Below are 19,524 nucleotides of genomic sequence, written 5' to 3' on the forward strand. Positions count from 1 at the left end.
TGATCAAACAGTCAGCCAAATATTCCCTATTTAACATGATGGGAAAAAACCTTCTCAGCACGTTCCACAAAATCATCCTTAACTGAACAAATTCTTGCAAATCTAAGTCGCTGAGATGAAAAGACATTGTAACCCATTTTAATTGGTATATTGCTACCTGGAAAGGTGTACAACATTACTGGGAAACTGAAAAAAATCTATTTTATAATTTCCACTCATACTAAAACCATTGTGTCAAACTCTAACCAACACATCCAGATATGCAGCAACTGTATAATCATTACCACTCCTGTTTGCAATCAGGCTATCTGGATAAATCTTGTGAAGCCGCCTATCAAAAAAATGAAAGTTAACCACACAAATATCATCGATATAACGAGATGTACGAGATAATTTTTTAGCTAACCCTAATTTTTTTCTCCTTCTTCAGTTTCTGCATGAATGAAAATTCACAGAAAATAAGAAAAATGTTCGCTAGTAGGGGGCTGCAATTCCAACCCATGGGAATACCCTTAACCTGTAATCCCACAAAAAGACATCAAAGTATGAAATAAAATAAAATTAACAGCATCCTTAAACTTCTGTTTATCAAAACAATGAAAACTTGAGTATTTATTTTTCGAAAAAAATGCTCCATCAAACCTGACACATGCACCTGACAGAGCATGTAGCTCTTTCAAAGTTGCCATTGTCCACTTGGTGGCTTCTCTGATCAATCGCTTCCTTGCTTAGTCATCCAGTTTGTAGGGACGGCCTGATATCGGCAGGGTCTTGGTGGTACCATATGCCTTCCACTTCTTAATAATTGTCTTGATTGTATTCCAAGGGATATTCAAGGCCTTTGAAATATTTTTATACCCATCCCCTGATCTGTGCCTTTCCACAACAAGATCCTTCATGGTCTTTCGAAAGCTCCTTGGTGCAAATGGTTGAGTTTTTACTGTGAAATGCACTACCCAGCAGAGGAAACCAACAGGAGCAGCTGATTTTATTCTGAAATAATCAGAATCACAACAATTTAACAAAGAAGGAGGCCAATTAACTTGGAATGTAATTTTGAAGGTTGGTATGTTACTTGGTATGTTACACCTGAGCTAATTTACAATTGCTATTCTTAGGAGGTTGGACACTTATCCAACCAAGATATTCGAGTTTTGTATTATTAATTAATTTTTCAAAATTTGTATAATTTGTTTTTCCCTTGGAAGTTGTGGATTACGATGTGGACATAAGGTTGGAAAAAGTCTGATTTAATGCAATTTAATTCCAGGCTATAAAGCAACAAAAGGTGAAAATTTTGAAAAGGGGTCCAGATCTTTGAGGCGCTTGGGAATATACATTTCCGAAGAAGAAGAAGGCGCTTCCAAACAAAAGTAAAACGAGATCTACTCCGCTAATTTGAGCAGCAAGCAAGAGCAAACCCGGTCTCAGGCGACGTTTCACCTGCTTCATAGCCGGCTCCCTCAGGGCAACACTTCACAGTAGACTTCCCCAGGTCGATTGGCCTGAGAAAGCCTGTTGGTGAAGTGAGCGAAATGTAGTCCGAGATGGGGTCTGCTCTTGCTTATTGCTCAAATCAGTGGAATAGATCAAGTTATGTTTTGGTTGGAAGTACCTTCTTTAAAAAAAAAAAAAATTATATATATATATATATATAAACACCAGGGGGTTGACTCAGCCTGTCATCCTTCCGAGGTCGGCGAAATGAGTACCAGTGTACTGGGCCGGTGTATACCCCGGTTAAAATAGGTGTACCATATCCCTGTGTTGTAAGAGGCGACCAGGGTTGCGTCAGGAAGGGCATCCGGCGTAAAACATGTGCCAAATCACGATGCAGGTCATACGGATGATCCGCTGTGGCGACCCCGAACGGGAGCAGCCGAAAGAAGAAGAAGAAGATATATATATATATATATATATATATATATATATATATATATATATATATATATATATATATATATATATATATATATATATATATATATATATATATATATATATATATATATATATATATATATATATATGTTATGGAATTGGAATCCAGATGCATTCAACATACAGATGTCCCCAAAGGCAGTTATGTCGTTAAGTATGTGTGTAGTCAGATCCCCTTCTTTTTGTCTAGTGGGAGAATCAAAGGCATGCATTGCGATTTCTTTCAGTTAGGTTATTACATCTAACAAGCCATCTAACAACCATCCCATCTGCATGACCCCTCGGCCCATCACGATCCAACACCAACCAGCTGCCTTCTCGCACCCTGACGTGCCAAGGCAAGACCTCGCGGTTCCGGTTTCTCGGCTTCCACAGACGTTGTAACTCATTCACGACGATTTTTTGCAATGTTGATACTGTTACTCGTCAAGTATGAACCCGTGTGGAAGAGTGGCTGGGGTTTCCTGGCAGGGGCCAAGGTCCCGCCCCAAAAGGGTGGGCCGTCGGACCCTGTCCAATCAAAGGCAGACAGCGAGTTGTGTTTCACCAAGGGCCCCTCCCCGTTGAGGGAGGTCGATAAATCCCCGAGCACTCTCTGAGAGCACATTTTGGTGGGTTTTTGCTGTCACGAAAAGGGTTTTTTTGCTGTTACGAAGGGTTACAAAAGCTGTTACGAAGGGTTACAAAAGCTGTTACGAAGGGGTGGTAACAGTGGTTGTTACGAGGGCAGTTGGGAGGGTTGAGCAGAGGATCGTCGAGCCGGCAAACGTGTCTCTGCTAGCCCTCTACGAGGAAGGAAAGCGCGACCCCGACCCCCCTCAGTGGACCCCGGCCATTCACCACCCGAGCTCTGCCACGAACCTCGAGTCCCACACGTGTGACTGGGGACAAAACCAGCGACCATTGTCAGGTGCCGCAGCACGAAGTACCCCCTTTCTCCGACGGCCAGGTACCCACCGAAGCTAACCCCCAGCTTGTCTCTCTCCTCGGCTGCGAGAGTCCAATAAAGAACTCTGGGTTTCTTTTCATTTGTGTGGGTGTCTGCGTGTGGGCCCGTCTTTTAAGTATAACTGAATAAGTGTTTTTGGATCATTGTAAATATTCGTTGCTTGCATATTTGCGTTGTCTTGCTTTGTGGCCTCATTTACTGGAAATAAATCATCACAGAAATGTTCCCAGTTCGTTTCCGTCCCTTCTTGCATTGGTCCAGCATGGTCCGGATCTGAGTTTAGGCGGGATTTTATACTCGATAATCCATACATTGTAGCCGGCAGAGCTTTGGCAATTTCCGCTCGGTTGCACCCAAACTGGAGTTGGTAGTCGGTAGTTGGAACTCTACCGCAGTCGGTAGAGTGACCCGGTTCGAGCAAGACGTGCTGAGGGCATGGTTTCCCCGATAGTCTAAATAGTGTAGTTAATAAGGTAAATTGGTGATTGACAAATAGACCCTACGCTGCGCGGTTGAAATATTGGCAACCATGGTCGGTTCAGCGACCCGCCGCATCACGGAATTATCCGGAGCGACGGCCTACAATTCCGGGGAGTCTGGTGGAGACGACGTAGCTTTCCCCACCTCGTGGTCGTTTTCACCACCAACCCCCGGCCCACAACAATATATATATATATATATATATATATATATATATATATATATATATATATATATATATATATATATATATATATATATATATATATATACATACACACATACACATGAGAGATTCACACCAGGAAGTGGAACATGTTTAGAACATAGGTGAACAAATGTACAAATGTCGGAGGTACCTGGTATATATTTGATATCTGCACTCCGATTGGCTGAACAGTGAGTGCTGCATTAAGCAGCTCAGATATGAAAATCCCCATTTTTCTTTTTTCTTTCAAATGTATTATCAAATTATTTTTTTAACAAAAATAGTCTGTAAAACATGACAGCCTGCTGCATGCATCAATTAAGGGATGAAGATAAAATTTTGGCACTTACAGCCATCGCCACAAATAATGTGTTTTGTAATTTAGAAAAGAATGCAGTACTACCAACTAGTGCAGCTGTCCAAAATGATAACCATGACTGTGCAGGCATCATGTGTCAGGTGTCCGGTGACTGCAATCATGAGACAGTGAGACCCAACATCGTTTTCATTACCGCCTTGCACGTGACATCGGGCGATGTTGGGAAGTTGCATCTTCCTTACTACAACCAATTTTTTTTTGTGAGAGGTTTTGTTCATCTTTAAACGAGAAATAAAATTAACAAACCTCTTCCTGCAAGCCGGTTTCCAGGAGAGCAACTACGCTTGCCTCAATGGGGAAGGCAATCTCCCGGTTGGTTATACTCAGATGCCGCTCCAGTTCAAGCCCATAGCAAGGTTTGATACAGTTCTCTGTATAAGCAGGGTAGGAAAACAATTACCAGCAGAGCAATACAATGCCATGGTTTAATTTCCTGCTTGGATGGTCAGCCGTCCCTGTGCACATTCAAACTCCTAGGCCTTCTCAAAACTAACTTCAGAAGGTATGAGGCTCAAAGGTGATCCAAATACTGTTTTGGTTCAAAAATACAAAGAACACATGATAGGTGTGTGTGTGTGTGTGTGTGTGTGTGTGTGTGTGTGTACATGTGTGTGCGTGTGCGTGTGCGTGTGCGTGTGCGTGTGCGTGTGCGTGTGCGTGTGCGTGTGCGTGTGCGTGTGCGTGTGCGTGTGTGTGTGTGCGTGTGTGTGTGTGTGCGTGCGCGCGCGCACGTCAAATCCACACTTGAGATTGTCCACAAACAGTGTCCCTCGACAATGCTGACAAATCATTACCCTCTTGCCCTGTGAAGAATGCAGAACACATTCTGAGATACGAAGGCATGAGATCGGCCAACTCGGAGGTAATGGAATACCCACAATTACAGGAATCTTACCCAAAATTTATAAAAAATTGCTCTTAACACCAAACACAAACAATTCTTAAGAGATAACACCAACCTTGTTCTTTCTTGGCTCTGGGAAGCGTCTTGTCCAGAATTTCAAGAGACTTGCGGTGGTATTCCGCTTGTGCCTCCAGGAGCTGGAAACATTTTACATGGATATCCTTTTTAAGAACTGGCTGCTGCCAAATCACATGAACCAAATTCAAAACAGGTAACAGGTAAGCTTGTTAACCCTGAAGATTACGTGAAGAAAAATCAAACTTAGAAAAGGACAAATTTTGGAAAATGATTTTGAAAACATTCATTAATTGGAAGATCCAGGTCTACTTCTTTCAGGAGTCCAAATTATTCTCACTTCCTTGTGGGGTCGGCCGGTAAAGGTTTCTGGCATGTCTTTCTTGGACTGGCTGACCAGGCGTGACGCTCCACCGAAGGTGATTAGAACAGAAATTTGGAATCTGTTTGGGGTGTTTGCGATAAGTCTTATATTCCTTGCAAAAGACACCACAAGATCTTTAACATTCACCAACAAATACTGGCAGACAGCACACCCAGCATAGCAGTACAATTTGTGATGGAACCTCTACACCCTGCATGTGAAGCACAAATGCAACAACTGCTAGTCAGGCTGACAAATGATCTCAGAGTAGACAGCTCAAAGGTAAGTATGCTACACCACTGCACCATTCAGTCAGACACATTCCTGCATTGGAAGATGCATACCTTCTGCCATATCATCTCCTGCAAGTCAGTGTCCCCCTTGAACTTGCCCCCGATCTCCCCACCCCCTCCCATGCTGCGTATCCCCCACGCATAACATACATCCCTACTCCCCCACCCTATATCCAACCCCCACCCCCAACACCTCTCAACGTCCTTTCGTCCCCATGCCATCTACACGTTCCCCCATCCTGCCAACTACACCTACTATCCTGTTTCCAATTATATGGACCTTCATCGTTCGAGGCCTCCAATCCAATTTGGTAGATTTCTCAAATCAGACTGCTGCTGCTAAACCTAGCATTATCTGCTTAACAGAATAATTGCTCCCACAGCAAGTCGCCAATTTTACTGTCCTTCCTCGACCATCATCTCTCCTCTGTTTCAACAGGCTAGAATACTGTCCTGGTGGCAGAGTTGCAGTTTACATCAATAATTCCATTTCTCACTGGCTGTGTACTGCTGTCACCCCTCCAAACCTCAGGAGTACCTCTGGCTGTGCTTTCTTCTCCACAACCACATTGTTTGTCTGCCTGCTGTACAGTCCCATGAACAGCAACGACTCTACATCTATTTGTCTCTAAATTTTCCTCTTCTTCCTCCTTTCATAGATTCCTTTAATTCTCCCTGTCTCTCTTTCTTTCACAACATTGGCCTTCTATCTCTGCTGCCAATATTATTGATGCTGCACGGGAATTCTTACATAAAAGCCCGCTCTCTCTCATTCACAGATTAATCCCATTCCCATCTCATCTGCAGCTACGGCACCCTTGTAATTTTGCCCTTAGCACACTGCATCATGTTGTGAGGCAGTTGCCTTTAAACAACTTGCCTTCTCGATTGTCAGAGAAGGAAAAGTCAACCAAAGGCAATCTCAGGACATTCCACAAGGCCCACAACAAATGTGCCCACTCTCAAGAAAGCCAGAAAACAACATCTGTCCAACTTCAAGGCCTCCTTCCTCAGAGTCCTTGTGGGACCTTTTCAAATGTATTCTCCTCCTCCATCCATTCCCTCTCTTATTGCACCACAGCCGACTCTGCCCGCGAGAAAGCAGAATGTCTCAACTGTGTGTTTCCATCCAAACCTGAAATACCCCCCCCCCCCCACTCACTGTCCCTCTCCGACATACTTGCACTTAACTATCTTTTTCTCACCTCAGAAGGTGGAGAAGGTGAAGTTTCTGGCAACCATAGACTCAGATTTTGTGAGTTCCCTGAGGGAATCAGAGCCAGCAACCTAAAAATCTGCTGTGCTGTCCTGTTTAAATGATGCTTTTTCCCCTCAAACTTGTTACAACATCAATTAATTCATAACAAAACCCAAAATATAAACGACCATCCAGTTTAGTGCCAAATACATTTCGCAAACGGTGCAGATTTAGTTACATTTATAATATACATCTGGGCTTCCATACCTCCACCACCGAATATGGACAGTGGACAGGGGTTATGTTTTCACCCCTGTCTGTTTGTCCATCTGCGAGCTGGATATCTCAAAAGGTTGTGGACGGATTTGGACGAAACTTGATTTGGATGACAGGTTGGTTGTGTGATAAGGATGAATTGATTAAATTTTGGTGAAGATCCGAATCTGAGAGTTAAAAAAAAAAATTCAAGTGATTCTTCACCATTGAGAGATGGGGCCAAAAGCGATATATAGCATGATATTTCAAAAAGTTGTGGCCGAGTTATGATAAAACGAGGTGGATGAGATGGTTGGGTGACCAGAACAAGCTGATTATATTTTGGAGGTCTGGATCCAGATCCAGCCTATCAGTGGGATACAAAACGTAAACTGTTTAGCCTGGCAGAGGTATGCATTCTACCAAGTGCCATTCCAGGCACTCATGTAGAGCCAAAATTTGAGAAAATACACTGCTTTTGGGCCACTGCAATTACAGTTCCTTCCCAAGTCAATTAGAAGCTCTTTACAATTTAATCTTCAATTTTGTTAAATGGATTTAATGTTCATGCAAAAGTGATTTCGCCCACTTGTAAGACACACATTGATCACTGCAATCAGTTGAGATAGACAAATTTGCACAACTTCATTGTGCCATACCGCAACGAAGAATTGAGTGTGCTCTTCCTCCTTTATAGCAAACTGGAACAACTCGGTCGCCAACTGGTCCTGCACGATACCAAGCCGACCGCAGAGGGAAAGGGGATGATGCATCTCAAATTCCCAGCCATCGCATTCCTTCCTTAAATGTTACCGATAAGTACATTACCCAACGGCAGTAGCAGTTTATATTCGCTGGCTTAGTCCGAAAAGTTGAAAAAAACAACAACATGATGACATATAGCTAACCTGGCGAGGTGCTTTCTTGCATGGAGGTTGGCAGATCAAATAATGGTACATACCTTTCCCAGCTCAACTTTGTTCTCTTCATCCTCCATCTCCTCCCGCAGGCTTTCCAACTTAGCTGCGGTCAAAGCGGTGGTTCCACTTGACATAGCCTTTGCTGCCTGCGAATACCTGGTCATAAAAACAAAAGCAGGAGTGCGTCCAGGAATTTTTCAAAGGTGGGATGCAGCTCTCCCGATTCCCTAATCTAAGTGCTATCGACCAACATCACCGCAAGCCAGGAAGTCACGAAGCATGGTATTTCACAGCTTTCTACTAAGCGATTCACAAACCTTGTCAAAAGACACAACGAGAAGATGAGATGGAGTGCGGGAGAAACACCATATCAGTTGCCGGAGGCTAAGAGAGCTGACAAAGTAGACCCATAAAAAGCAGGAGTGTCAATACTGGGAATGCTGCGGAGCGAGACACACATGCGAACCATGTGCTTGGAATATTTAATTTACATTACATGTTAAATTGTAGTATTTTCTTCGCTTTGAGGTAAGTACTTTGCCTTTAGGTTATTTTGTACACAAGGTCGAGGCTCATGAAAGAGTTAGAACAGAGAAGAGAACAGAAAGAACACAGTGGGAAGTAGGGAAGCACATCAAAATCAGGGTGGAGGGACACAGCAGAGGGAAACTTAGGGGAAAAGTGGGCGAGGGGAATAAGGAGAGAGCAAGGGAAAATGAGTGAGCGTGGGTGTGGTGGGATGGGGAGGGGGGAACACAGGGATGAAAAAGCTGGATACAAGTTCAAACATAGCAAAAGGAGGCTGAAATAAGGAGGGAAAAATGAGGGATGAAGCAACAATGGAACAAAAAAAATGGAAAGGAAGGTGACGTGAGAAGAGATTAACACATTAACATGAAAAGGAATGGGTGGGCTTGGAGAGGCTTAACGAGGGTAGAAAAGTTCACGACTTTAGACAGATGAGGTCTAAAGCCATGTTGAGCCATGTTGAAGCCCTGGAGTGAAGAATGAGATTAAATAGACGGAGGAAGTTGGTCCACAGATGAGAGAAAAGAAGAACAAATGAGTAATGAGTGGAGGTGCAGAGCGAGCCTGGATTTTTGAAATTTCATCAGAAGAGAGATACTGACAGAACACTTGCATGCTGAGGAAATGTGTTGGTGGAAGACAGAGACGACTGACCTGTCTGTGTCACTGGAGTACCAGGCCCAGGGATTCAGCTTCATTGTGTGAGATTCCAATGATTTTGAGGGCCTTCGTCTCCTTGGCATCAAGACGTGACACCTGTGAATCATGGGCACTGGCCCAAAGTGGAGAGCAGTACTCCATCGAATCTTGGATGAAGGCCTTGCAAGTTGTTGCAAGTTCAGATTTTCCAAGGAAAGACTTGGCCCAACAGAGGATGCTCAGTCGGCAGCTGGCTTTGCAAGCCAACTTGGATTTGTGGTTTTCCTAAAACAGCCAGACTGTGCCTGAAAAGGCTTATGGCGAAGCCCAAAAGTATGAGGGACTGAACTTCAAGAGGTTTGTGAAGGAAGTTGATGTGAGGATTTCACATTTTAGCATGGAAATATAACAAGAATGCAAACTTGCAGAGATATTGTTGAAGAAAAAAAGATGAGGTTGGAATCAACAGTATCTAATTGGATAATGTTATCTTGCATATAATATGCCATTGTGCTGGTTCCCAACACAAAAAACCAGTTTAAACAGGGTACTGCATTCATGTGAATCTTTTTCATCAACAACAATTTAGGTTCACGTGTAAGCATGGAGAGATAAAATGCATGTTGCGTGTAATATGCATGACTTCCCAGCTTTAAATAAGATACGGGTGGGGCAGGCATCCTCTGCACTCCCTCTCCCACAAGATTCATCCCTGTTAAATGAATGCATTTATTGCCATTAATTATAACTTTTAACTAAACTTTTAGGGGCTACCCGATTATGCCTTGGGGTGGGGGGTCTGCCCGGCTCGGTGAGATTTCCCGACGGGGGTTTTGGGACGTGGTGGATGTTGAAAAGCTACTGAGTTATTGGCCTCGTGGTGATTACCTTTTACCTGCGGGCTGGCGGCAACATGCCTGAACCAACATCCAAATATACACTTTATAGTGGCTTTTGGTGACATCAAAACGAACGTCAAGGCCAACGTCTGATAGCTTACAACCTTGCCCAGATTATGAAGTACCAACACCCACAATTTGGGGCCTCTAGGTGCTACGGTTTGGCCCTGAAAGAGTAACGTACAAACGCACAAACAAACAAACACACAAATACTTGAAGATATTTATAAGATAAATCATAAATTAATTTATAATGCAACTTTATTGTATAATTTGTTTTGGTTGGTGCATGATATAAAAATGAAAAAATAATAATAATTTACAAGTGGACAATATATCAAGTCAAAATTTGAACTGACAGAAATAATAGAGTTCAAAATATTTGAGTACTCTCTAAACTCCAAGTGAGGAACACTCATTCATCAGAAAGAGTTCACGGCTTGGTTCAGGCGGCGATGCGAGTGTTTGTGGTGCTTTCTCAGCATATGCATATCCGGCTCTCCATGGAGACCGTGCATTTCTCTCATGTGATAGATGTGGGGGGAAATATGAGGAATGAAGAGGTGATCGGTGGCTGATGGGGAGCTGAGACTTTTTTTTACCATTTTTAACAACAAACTCTTGCCTGAGTACATTGATTTACTGTTGTTTTTGTTTTCGTTTCCTTGCACACCCAATACCCTTTTTCTTCACCCACTTATATTATTTCCTCTTTCTGTCTTTCCAAACAGTCAACTTACATATGTACTACATTTCCTTCCTTGCATTTTAATGACTTTGCTTTAAATTTTTGGCAGTAGCATGAGTTCAGGAAATTTGCCTCTTTTGGCCCAGTGTTGCGAGCTAGCATGTGCTTGTGGCCGGGTACGAGGGAGAACCACAAGGCTGGTATATTTTTAGCTTATTCAGAATTATTCAAGATAATGTATCGTCATCACGCACCATCCATCTGTCTATTTTTTCGACTTCTCCGGCCAAACCGCTGGGCTAATCCGGCTGAAATTTTGCAGCAACCTTCGTCTCCTGACTGGTAACAGGAATTGCAAAAATCTTGTTCCGCTCACATGACTTTAAGTATGTCAAAATGGCCAACTTAGTAAATTTCTTCAAAAATCTTCTTCTCCAGACCCACTAGTCAGAATGCTACAAAATTTGGGTCACAACATTAGGACACGTCCTTATGTTAAATTGTGGAGGCCATGCTGATCACGTGACTGGAAGTGTGTCAAAATGGCGGTCGTGCAAATTCCTTCCAAAATATTCTTCTCCAGATCCATCTGTCAGAATCCTAACAAATTTGGGTTGCAACATTATGGTACGGTAGTTTTGTTAATTATATTGTCGAAGTCATGCAGATCGCATGACCAGAAGTGTGTCAAAGTCAACTTTTGGGAAAATCACGTAAAAATCACGCAGAAACCCCGAGAAACGACAGTGCTCAAGGTGCACTAAAATACTGTATATCGTGCATGTGAGATAAGGATAGTTCCTTAAAATGGCTCACAAAGCTTCTAAAAGAAGTCGAAAATACTTGGAAAGGCACATGAGAGGAAGGGCTGTACAGCCTGGTGTTGGCGCAGTGGTTCGGGCAGCGGCTTGGGATCCAAAAGGTCCTGAGTTCAATCCCCGTTGGGCCACTGAATTAATACACCAGGGGGTTGACTCAGCCTGTCATCCTTCCGAGGTCGGCGAAATGAGTACCAGTGTACTGGGCCGGTGTATACCCCGGTTAAAATAGGTGTACCATATCCCTGTGTCGTAAGAGGCGACCAGGGTTGCGTCAGCAAGGGCATCCGGCGTAAAACATGCCAAATCACTATGCGGATCATAACGGATGATCCGCTGTGGCGACCCCTAACGGGAGCAGCCGAAAGAAGAAGATGAGAGGAAAAGCTGTGCCACTGCACAACGAAAGACTTGGAGAACTTTCTCAGCTCGCCGAACGGGCAGCTGCCCATCCTGCAAACTCCCGACCATGTGGCCGGTGCAAGGCCGGAGTGGATGGGTGTGTGCTTCCCAAACCCCCAACAGATCGCTACAAGCGAGTGGACTTTGAACCTTGTGGGAGTGCCTCCTGTGAACATGGCAGGCTTGGTGATTTATTTAATGGACATCTGCAATTGGAAAGCCAATGCTGTGCGTCACCACTCATTACCAAGTAACATAAACCAAACTCTTCGACAAAGGACATCTTTATGACGGGAAAATACACAAAGCGTGTGCCAGCTATTATTTATGTGGGGTAGCTGGATGAATCAGATAAACTTTCCTGAGGGAGACACTGTATCTGGTTTGGGTGCTTTGGACCACCGATGGAAATGACATATCTGGGGCTTGTGAATGCACAGGGCAGGTTTAAAATTAACTTTTATTAATCATGTTGTGGGGGTGGGAGGGGGGGGGAGAGAATCCGATTTGCATCCAGGAGCACAACAATTACGGTTAACCATCTTCAAAATTGCCACCCTTTTATTTAAATGCTGAAAATTATGTTTAAAAAAAACTATTTGACTGCAAGCAATTTGCACAAGCAACGGCAGGTTCAAAGTGCCCGCAGTATCAGAAGTGAGTCGCTGAAAACGCACACACAGAACGAGTGAGAAAGGCCTTGTTAGCATTCATTCGGCATTTTAAAAGTCCTGTATTATATCAAACAAGCTAAGAATAACAGGATCAAGGATTGTAAAAAGTTCTGATAAATCAAGAATATAATTATTGCTTTATATTTTGAGTAACAATATCATGAACAACTATTCTGCAGTAGTAGTAGTAGTAGTAGTAGTCGAAGCAGTAGTAGTAGTAGTAGTAGTAGTAGTAGTAGTAGTAGTAGTCGAAGCAGTAGTAGTACTACTACGACAACAACAACTACTTGTTCCTCTTTAATCGCCCTAATGAATCCCACTTTCTTGTGGGGTCGGTGGAGATGGAGGTTTCATGGTCTTTCATGAAGCCTGACCTTCGAGTGAAGCCGATTTGAGCAGGAATTTGTCATTTGTTTAGGTACTCTTCGTGCGGTAACTCACTTCCTCTTCATGAAATCAACCTTGGGATATTTAATATCCACCAACTAATGATAGCAAATGGGTCCCGAACATGGACAGTGATGCAACACCCTGCCTGCTAAGCACCAATCACCCAGTTTATAGTGGCTGGGTCGAGAATCAATCCCAGAATAGACAGCTCAAAACAGTTCTACCTCTGCACCGTCTCGTCAGACTAGTTCATTCACCATGTGACATTTCTAACTAATACAGGGGTTTAAAGCACATTCCAGTTTGGAGAAGCATACTTTACCCTTTAGTGAAGGACATTCTGTCTCATATGGTTTACATTCTCAGGCCAGATCGGAATAATCCTGCTTCAGGGGAAACCCATTCATTAGTTTTGGGGGCCCATTTCTCTCAAACAGCTTTCACAGCTTTGCCAAGATTATAGCCCATCTCCAGGACACCACATAGTAAGGGTACAAATAGTCCAAGGTCTTACATGGGATCGCTCAGCGTCACAATGTTTAAAATGCCGTTTTATATCCGTATAAATGTAACCCCTTCCATAACAGTTAGCAGAATGAGATAACATCCAGGCTGTTTAGATACACCGAACATGTTGGAATAAAGATTTAAATTACAAGCATTCATTCTATAAGCTCAAATTCCCTTCGGAAATGGAATGTCAAGATGATGCACGTTATATTATTAGAGGCCTAATTATGGTCCAGACTGGCAGAATGGCTTCAAGTTATGCACACCAACCTCTAAGATATCTAGCCTGGGGTAGAATCTCAGCCCAGCTATCAACTGTCATCCCAGTGTTTCACAGGCAAGGTGATTCATTAATGTGTATGCTGTCCCTCTGATGGACATTCTTTCGTTGGTAGACAGTAAAGATCCCAGGGTGTCATTTGCGAAGTGTAGGTGAGCTATCGCCAGAACGATGATCAAATTCCAAATTCCTGCCCGAACTACTGCTGGGAAGATAATGGCAAACCACCTAGTACAGCCCTTGCCAATAAACTGCTTAGGCAGCACCGACGCTCTGTAACAGAGTGTTGGACATCAGAATCAGAAGAATTGTATTCCAATTGCACTCTGCCAATGTATGCCCATTTGGCTGGTTTGCATGACGATAATCCTCCCTTTCCCCTCACCTCCCACAAACACGTGAACACCCAAACGAAGCGGATTCACGGAAAATAAAACAAAATAAAAAACATCCAGGTCCAATCGATGAAAGACCACAGAACACTTCAACATGCTCATTTTATGATGCTATTTCAAAGTCACTTTCACGCTTTTCAATAACATTTTGGGCACGATTGAGCGAACCCGGCTGTGAGCTTCAACAAAAGAGTCAACGGTGACAAAAAAAAAAATCAAAAAGAAAAATAATCTGAAAGTACTAGTATCAGTGACAAAGACATCTGAATAAGACAAAGACTGCTTTCAAAGCAGCTGTCCATTCTTTATTCTCTGGCCTTCTTCCAGCCTTCTCTTCCATCCCTTCTCTGAGCCTCAGTGGTGCACGCGGCTTCACTACCCAAATGCACAGTTTGAAACTCTTTCCAACCTTGTTCTCCACGGTAACCTCATTCGATTTTGTCTTTCGTACCACACGAAAAGTGCTTTTAAAACTCGATTCATACTCTTGGGTTCAGACCATGGAATGCACATTCTGCTTCTTCTTTAAATAAAGTGCAGAGACCTCCACGGAATATTATCTTACTGAAGAGTGTTTATGCGTGCCAGTATTTTGAAGAACGAGGTGGTTCAACTCTTCCCCCTTTAATACGATTTAAAACCGGAGGGATCACAGACAACGATACCCCACACAGTGTCCTCAGTGTATACTTCAATTTTAATAAAATAAAAATTATAATACATCAGCCTTATGCAGTAATTTCCCGATTGACCAAATTTCAACCCTGACGAACTAAAAATGTTGACACCAAAACTTTGATTTCCGACTTCAAATCCCTACATTATGAACTTTTGTTCGAGCTCAGTCAACTCAGTTTTCAACGAGGAATTCAAAATGTGACCTTACGAACGTTAATTCAAAAATTTAGATCAGGTCAGATATGGGAGCACGCGCCAGGGCAGCGCATTGCTGTGTCCGCTTTCCGCTACGAGCGGAATTTTGATCATGCATCTGATGCATCATCTGATGGACAAGATGACTCCAGGGGCCTCCGTCTGGCCATCCCCCAGGCAGATACCTGGCCCATCCCCATCTCCTTGAGATGCTGATCAACCTGCTGCAACCACGAGGCACGTGGTTGGCCCATTGCCTCCTCCACTCATGAGGCTCCCTCACTGAGAGAATCTGGTGAGCAGGATCAACGTCAGAAAAACAAGCCACATGTCTATACAGCCGCAGCTGACGCTCACGGGCTATGCAGGTAACAAATCTCATTTGAGTCTCTCTCAGGAACTGCTCGTTGGACACAAAGTCCGACCAGTGATAGCCAAGGATTCTCCGAAGAGACCTGGTACCAAAGGAATTAAGTCTCTGTCTCAGATCCCTGGTCAGAGTCCAAGTCTCACATCCAAAGAGCAAGACTAGAAGCACCAAGGACCTGAATACTCAGACTTTCGTCCTCCCGCACAGGTACCGGCAGCTCCACACTCCATGATCCAGTGAATCCATGACCCCCCAGGCCCGACCCAGACGTCTGTTGACCTCTGGCTCACAGCCAGCAGAGACACTACTATCACTGCCAAGGAAAGTGAATCTCTCCACGACCTCAACATCCTCACCACAAACAGGCACAGACAGGACAGCAGCATCCAAGATGTCATTGAAAGCCTTGATCTTAGTTTTGACCCAGAAAACCCGTAATCCCAGCAGCTCTGACTCCTCATTCAGCACCTTAAGGGCCCCGCAAAGGATATCCAGTCTCCACAAAGATGACTGCATCATCTGAGAAATCAAGGTCAGAGATCTTGACATTCCCAAATGATGCAACACAACTTGATCTCTCAGACATCCTCCCCAGAATCCAGTCCATGCAAGCGCTGAAAAGTGTGGAGGTCAGCACACACCCCTAACAAACTCCAGTAACAGCTGGAAATAAGTCGGAAATAAGTCACCACATCTCACAGCACTCTCAGTGCAGAGTATAGTTCAGACATCAGATTGATTGGTTTTGGTGGCCGGTTCATTATTTCAGCACCTCCACCACACGAAGACCAAGAATCCTCCAGAGGGCATCCCGATTCACTGAAATGAATGCTTTACAGAGATCAACATAGGCTGCAAGCATCCCCTGCCAAAACTCTCGTCTGCGTGCGGTGGAGACCCGAAGGGCAAGGATACGGTCAATCATTGACCTTTTTGATGTAAAGCACGACTGCTCTGGACGCCAGTGCTCAAGCAGAGGGTAGCGATCCCTATCAAGAATTAGCAGAGCAAAGACCTTGCCCAGCACTGAGAGCAGCGTCACCCCTCGGTAGTTGTTGCATTCTTGGCGATCAGCCTTCCCATTCCAGAGAGGAACAACAAGGCCCCTCTTCCAGTCAGTTGGGATGATGTCTGTGTTCCAGGAAGAGCACAGAACTGCATGCAATGACAAGTGTAGCATTTCCACCAGCCTTGAGAAGTTCAGCATGGATGCCACAGATCCCTGGAGCTTTACCCCATTTCAACAGGTTCACCACAGTCTGTGTTTCCACAAACGAAGGTGGACCACAGTTGATTGGAGGGTCAGCAATAGGGATCGTAACACCCCTGACATCCAACTTGACAGCTGGTGGATGAGCCTGGTACAGCTGTTCAAAGTAACCAGCCCAGCGGGCCTTCACTTCGGACTCCTCTGTCAAGAGCCAACACCTTCTGCTCTAACTGCAGAACACCGAGGGACAGGCTTGGAGGAATGCAATGTGCGAATTCCCCTGTAAGCGGGACGAGAATGACTTGACCACAGGTGATGCTCTACCCCCTCACAGATTCCTTGCACATAGGCCTCCTTGTCCACCCTTAGTGCACATACAGTTTTATGCCTTAGCTCCCTGAACAGCTCAGCTCTGCCATTAACCCTGGCCCTGCGACTCTGGTCAATGGTATCCAGTGTGCCTTGAGAGACAAAATTCTTCTTCGTCCTATGGTGAGTTCGAAGTCATCCACCGGCAACATCAACAACGGTGGTCTTGAATGCACTCCACAACTCTTCAGGATTTCCCAAAGCACCCAGACCCCCCCCCCCACCCCCAAATCCCAACTCAGCTTGTTCGCAAACTCCTCAGATATCTTATCATCCTTGAGCTTGCCATCATCAAGCCAAGGCTGGGATGGCACCATTCTCCTGGATTTAAGCTGCAACTTCAGAGTTGCTACCACAAGCCTGTGGTCGGTATTGAAGAACTCTGGTAGACCCTGCAGTTCTGGATCATCCTCCAGCGACCATCAACGAGCACATAGTCAATTCCCTTTGCCACACCACCAGCATTGGAATACCAAGTCCAGCGATGAGCCTATGGGTGCTGAAACCATGCACCAGTCACCCTAATTCCATGACTTCTTGCAAAGTCAAGGAACTTAGTGCTATTCTGGTTCAGTTCCAGACTGGGGACCAAGGAGTGGGCTTTCAGATTTCCTTACATTTGTGAGTTTTGCAGAATGAAGTGTTTTACGGTGGCACGAGTGCAAATCCTGACACCAACCTCTGAGTAATCTTTTTGTTTATTTGCCTGAGTCATCAGAAGGAACCCAAAGAAGCAAAATGCAAAGATGAAGTCATCAGGAGGAACCTGGATAGGATTCAGGTTTCAGCTGCTACTCCTCTACCCTCAAACCTATCCAGGCACAGCCAAGTGAGCCTTATTCAAAAAAATTTTTTTTTTAAAGAACCAAGATCAAAAAAATTAAATAATTCTGGCTGCTATACCATGTGTCTGATCAGGCTGAAACTTAAAACATAGATTCCCCATTACTACTAGATCAAAATTCTGAAGTTTCACGTCAATCGATGAAGCGGTTCAAGTGAAAGAGTTATTTTTAAGATTTTTGCTTAATCCAGTATGGCTGCCAGACCATGTGACCTATCAATTATTCGTGAACAATCTGAACAATCGTGAACAATCCCCAACGCTTGGGGGACATGTGTGTGAAGTTTCCCCTCGAACTGTTCATCCGTTTCAGAGAAGAAGATTTTTGAAGGTGTAAAAAATACAACAATGTGGCTGCCGAACCACGTAACCAATGACGTCAATTTTTTACTGTGGACCAATTTATCCCAAGATGACCCAAAAAATTTTTCATTCTGATCGGATATAGCGTTCTACATTTGCAATTATGACATAAAAAGGCATCTATGACATCATTAAAAAATACCCCCGAGCGGGAGTGCCGGTCATCTCTGCCAGAGGTTGAAAGTAACTCTGTGCCAGACTGGAATAGGGGCAGTTCATAAAGGACGTACGCTCCACTTCCGGCTTTCAAAACCACCCACCCCCTCTGTATGCAGGCTAGTGACCACCCACCCACCCCCCTCTGTATGCAGGCTCGTGACCACCCACCCACCCCCCTCTGTATGCAGGCTCGTGACCACCCACCCACCCCCTCTGTATGCAGGCTCGTGACCACCCACCCACCCCCTCTGTATGCAGGCTCATGACCACCCACCCACCCCCTCTGTATGCAGGCTCGTGACCACCCACCCACCCCCTCTGTATGCAGGCTAGTGACCACCCACCCACCCCCTCTGTATGCAGGATCGTGACCACCCACCCACCCCCATCTGTATGCAGGCTAGTGACCACCCACCCACCCCCTCTGTATGCAGGCGAGTGACCACCCACCCACCCCCTCTGTATGCAGGCGAGTGACCACCCACCCACCCCCCTCTGTATGCAGGATCGTGACCACCCACCCACCCCCATCTGTATGCAGGCTAGTGACCACCCACCCACCCCCCTCTGTATGCAGGCTAGTGACCACCCACCCACCCCCTCTGTATGCAGGCTAGTGACCACCCCCCCCCCCCCCCCTGTATGCAGGCTAGTGACCACCCACCCACCCCCCTCTGTATGCAGGATCGTGACCACCCACCCACCCCCATCTGTATGCAGGATCGTGACCACCCGCCCACCCCCATCTGTATGCAGGATCGTGACCACCCACCCACCCCCATCTGTATGCAGGATCGTGACCACCCGCCCACCCCCATATGCGTCTCATATCACATCACAATACTTGAAGATGACAACGAACTGAAGATTTATCTCAAATGCATCAGTAATTATTAACTACGGTAATATAGTAATATGGAACAATTATTGACGTCCACGGATTCAACATCACATCGAAAATGTTCCTGTGAACGGGGATATTTTTCCCCCTCGCGATAACGACAGGCTCACCTTCATCTTCTGAAACGCTTTCAGGTAGTCCAACACCACTTTCATAAAGTATGGATGCAGCCCTCGTACCACCCACCCCTGTACGCAGGCCGTACGCGGGCTTTAAACCACCCACCCCTGTCTCAGGCCGTACGTGGGCATTAAACCACCCAATCCTGTCTCAGGCCGTACGTGGGCATTAAACCACCCACCCCTG

The 19,524-nt window shown here is 44.8% G+C and overlaps 1 protein-coding gene across 8 annotated transcripts in view; it reads right to left on the reverse strand.

Annotated features, from left to right (window-relative positions):
* LOC147012089 (rho GTPase-activating protein 44-like) overlaps positions 1 to 19,524 on the reverse strand; it is a 130,691-nt gene that overhangs the window by 25,430 nt on the left and 85,737 nt on the right. For all 8 annotated transcript variants that reach the window (XR_015052005.1, XR_015052004.1, XM_085858314.1 and 5 more), the window contains exons 7-10: positions 7,948 to 8,062; positions 7,646 to 7,714; positions 4,917 to 4,998; positions 4,204 to 4,328 (exon numbers count right to left, since the gene is read on the reverse strand). Coding sequence is in view for 6 of the 8 variants with exons in the window: in XM_085858314.1 (XP_085714440.1) it covers positions 4,204 to 4,328; positions 4,917 to 4,998; positions 7,646 to 7,714; positions 7,948 to 8,062 (391 nt within the window). In the remaining 2 variants the exon portion in view is untranslated. The remainder of the gene's footprint in view (positions 1 to 4,203; positions 4,329 to 4,916; positions 4,999 to 7,645; positions 7,715 to 7,947; positions 8,063 to 19,524) is intronic.

Source organism: Eptatretus burgeri, chromosome 15 (assembly GCF_056783735.1).
Source record: "Eptatretus burgeri isolate ZD-2024b chromosome 15, Ebu_testis_v1, whole genome shotgun sequence".
In the NCBI taxonomy this organism is placed as follows: Eukaryota; Metazoa; Chordata; class Myxini; order Myxiniformes; family Myxinidae; genus Eptatretus; species Eptatretus burgeri.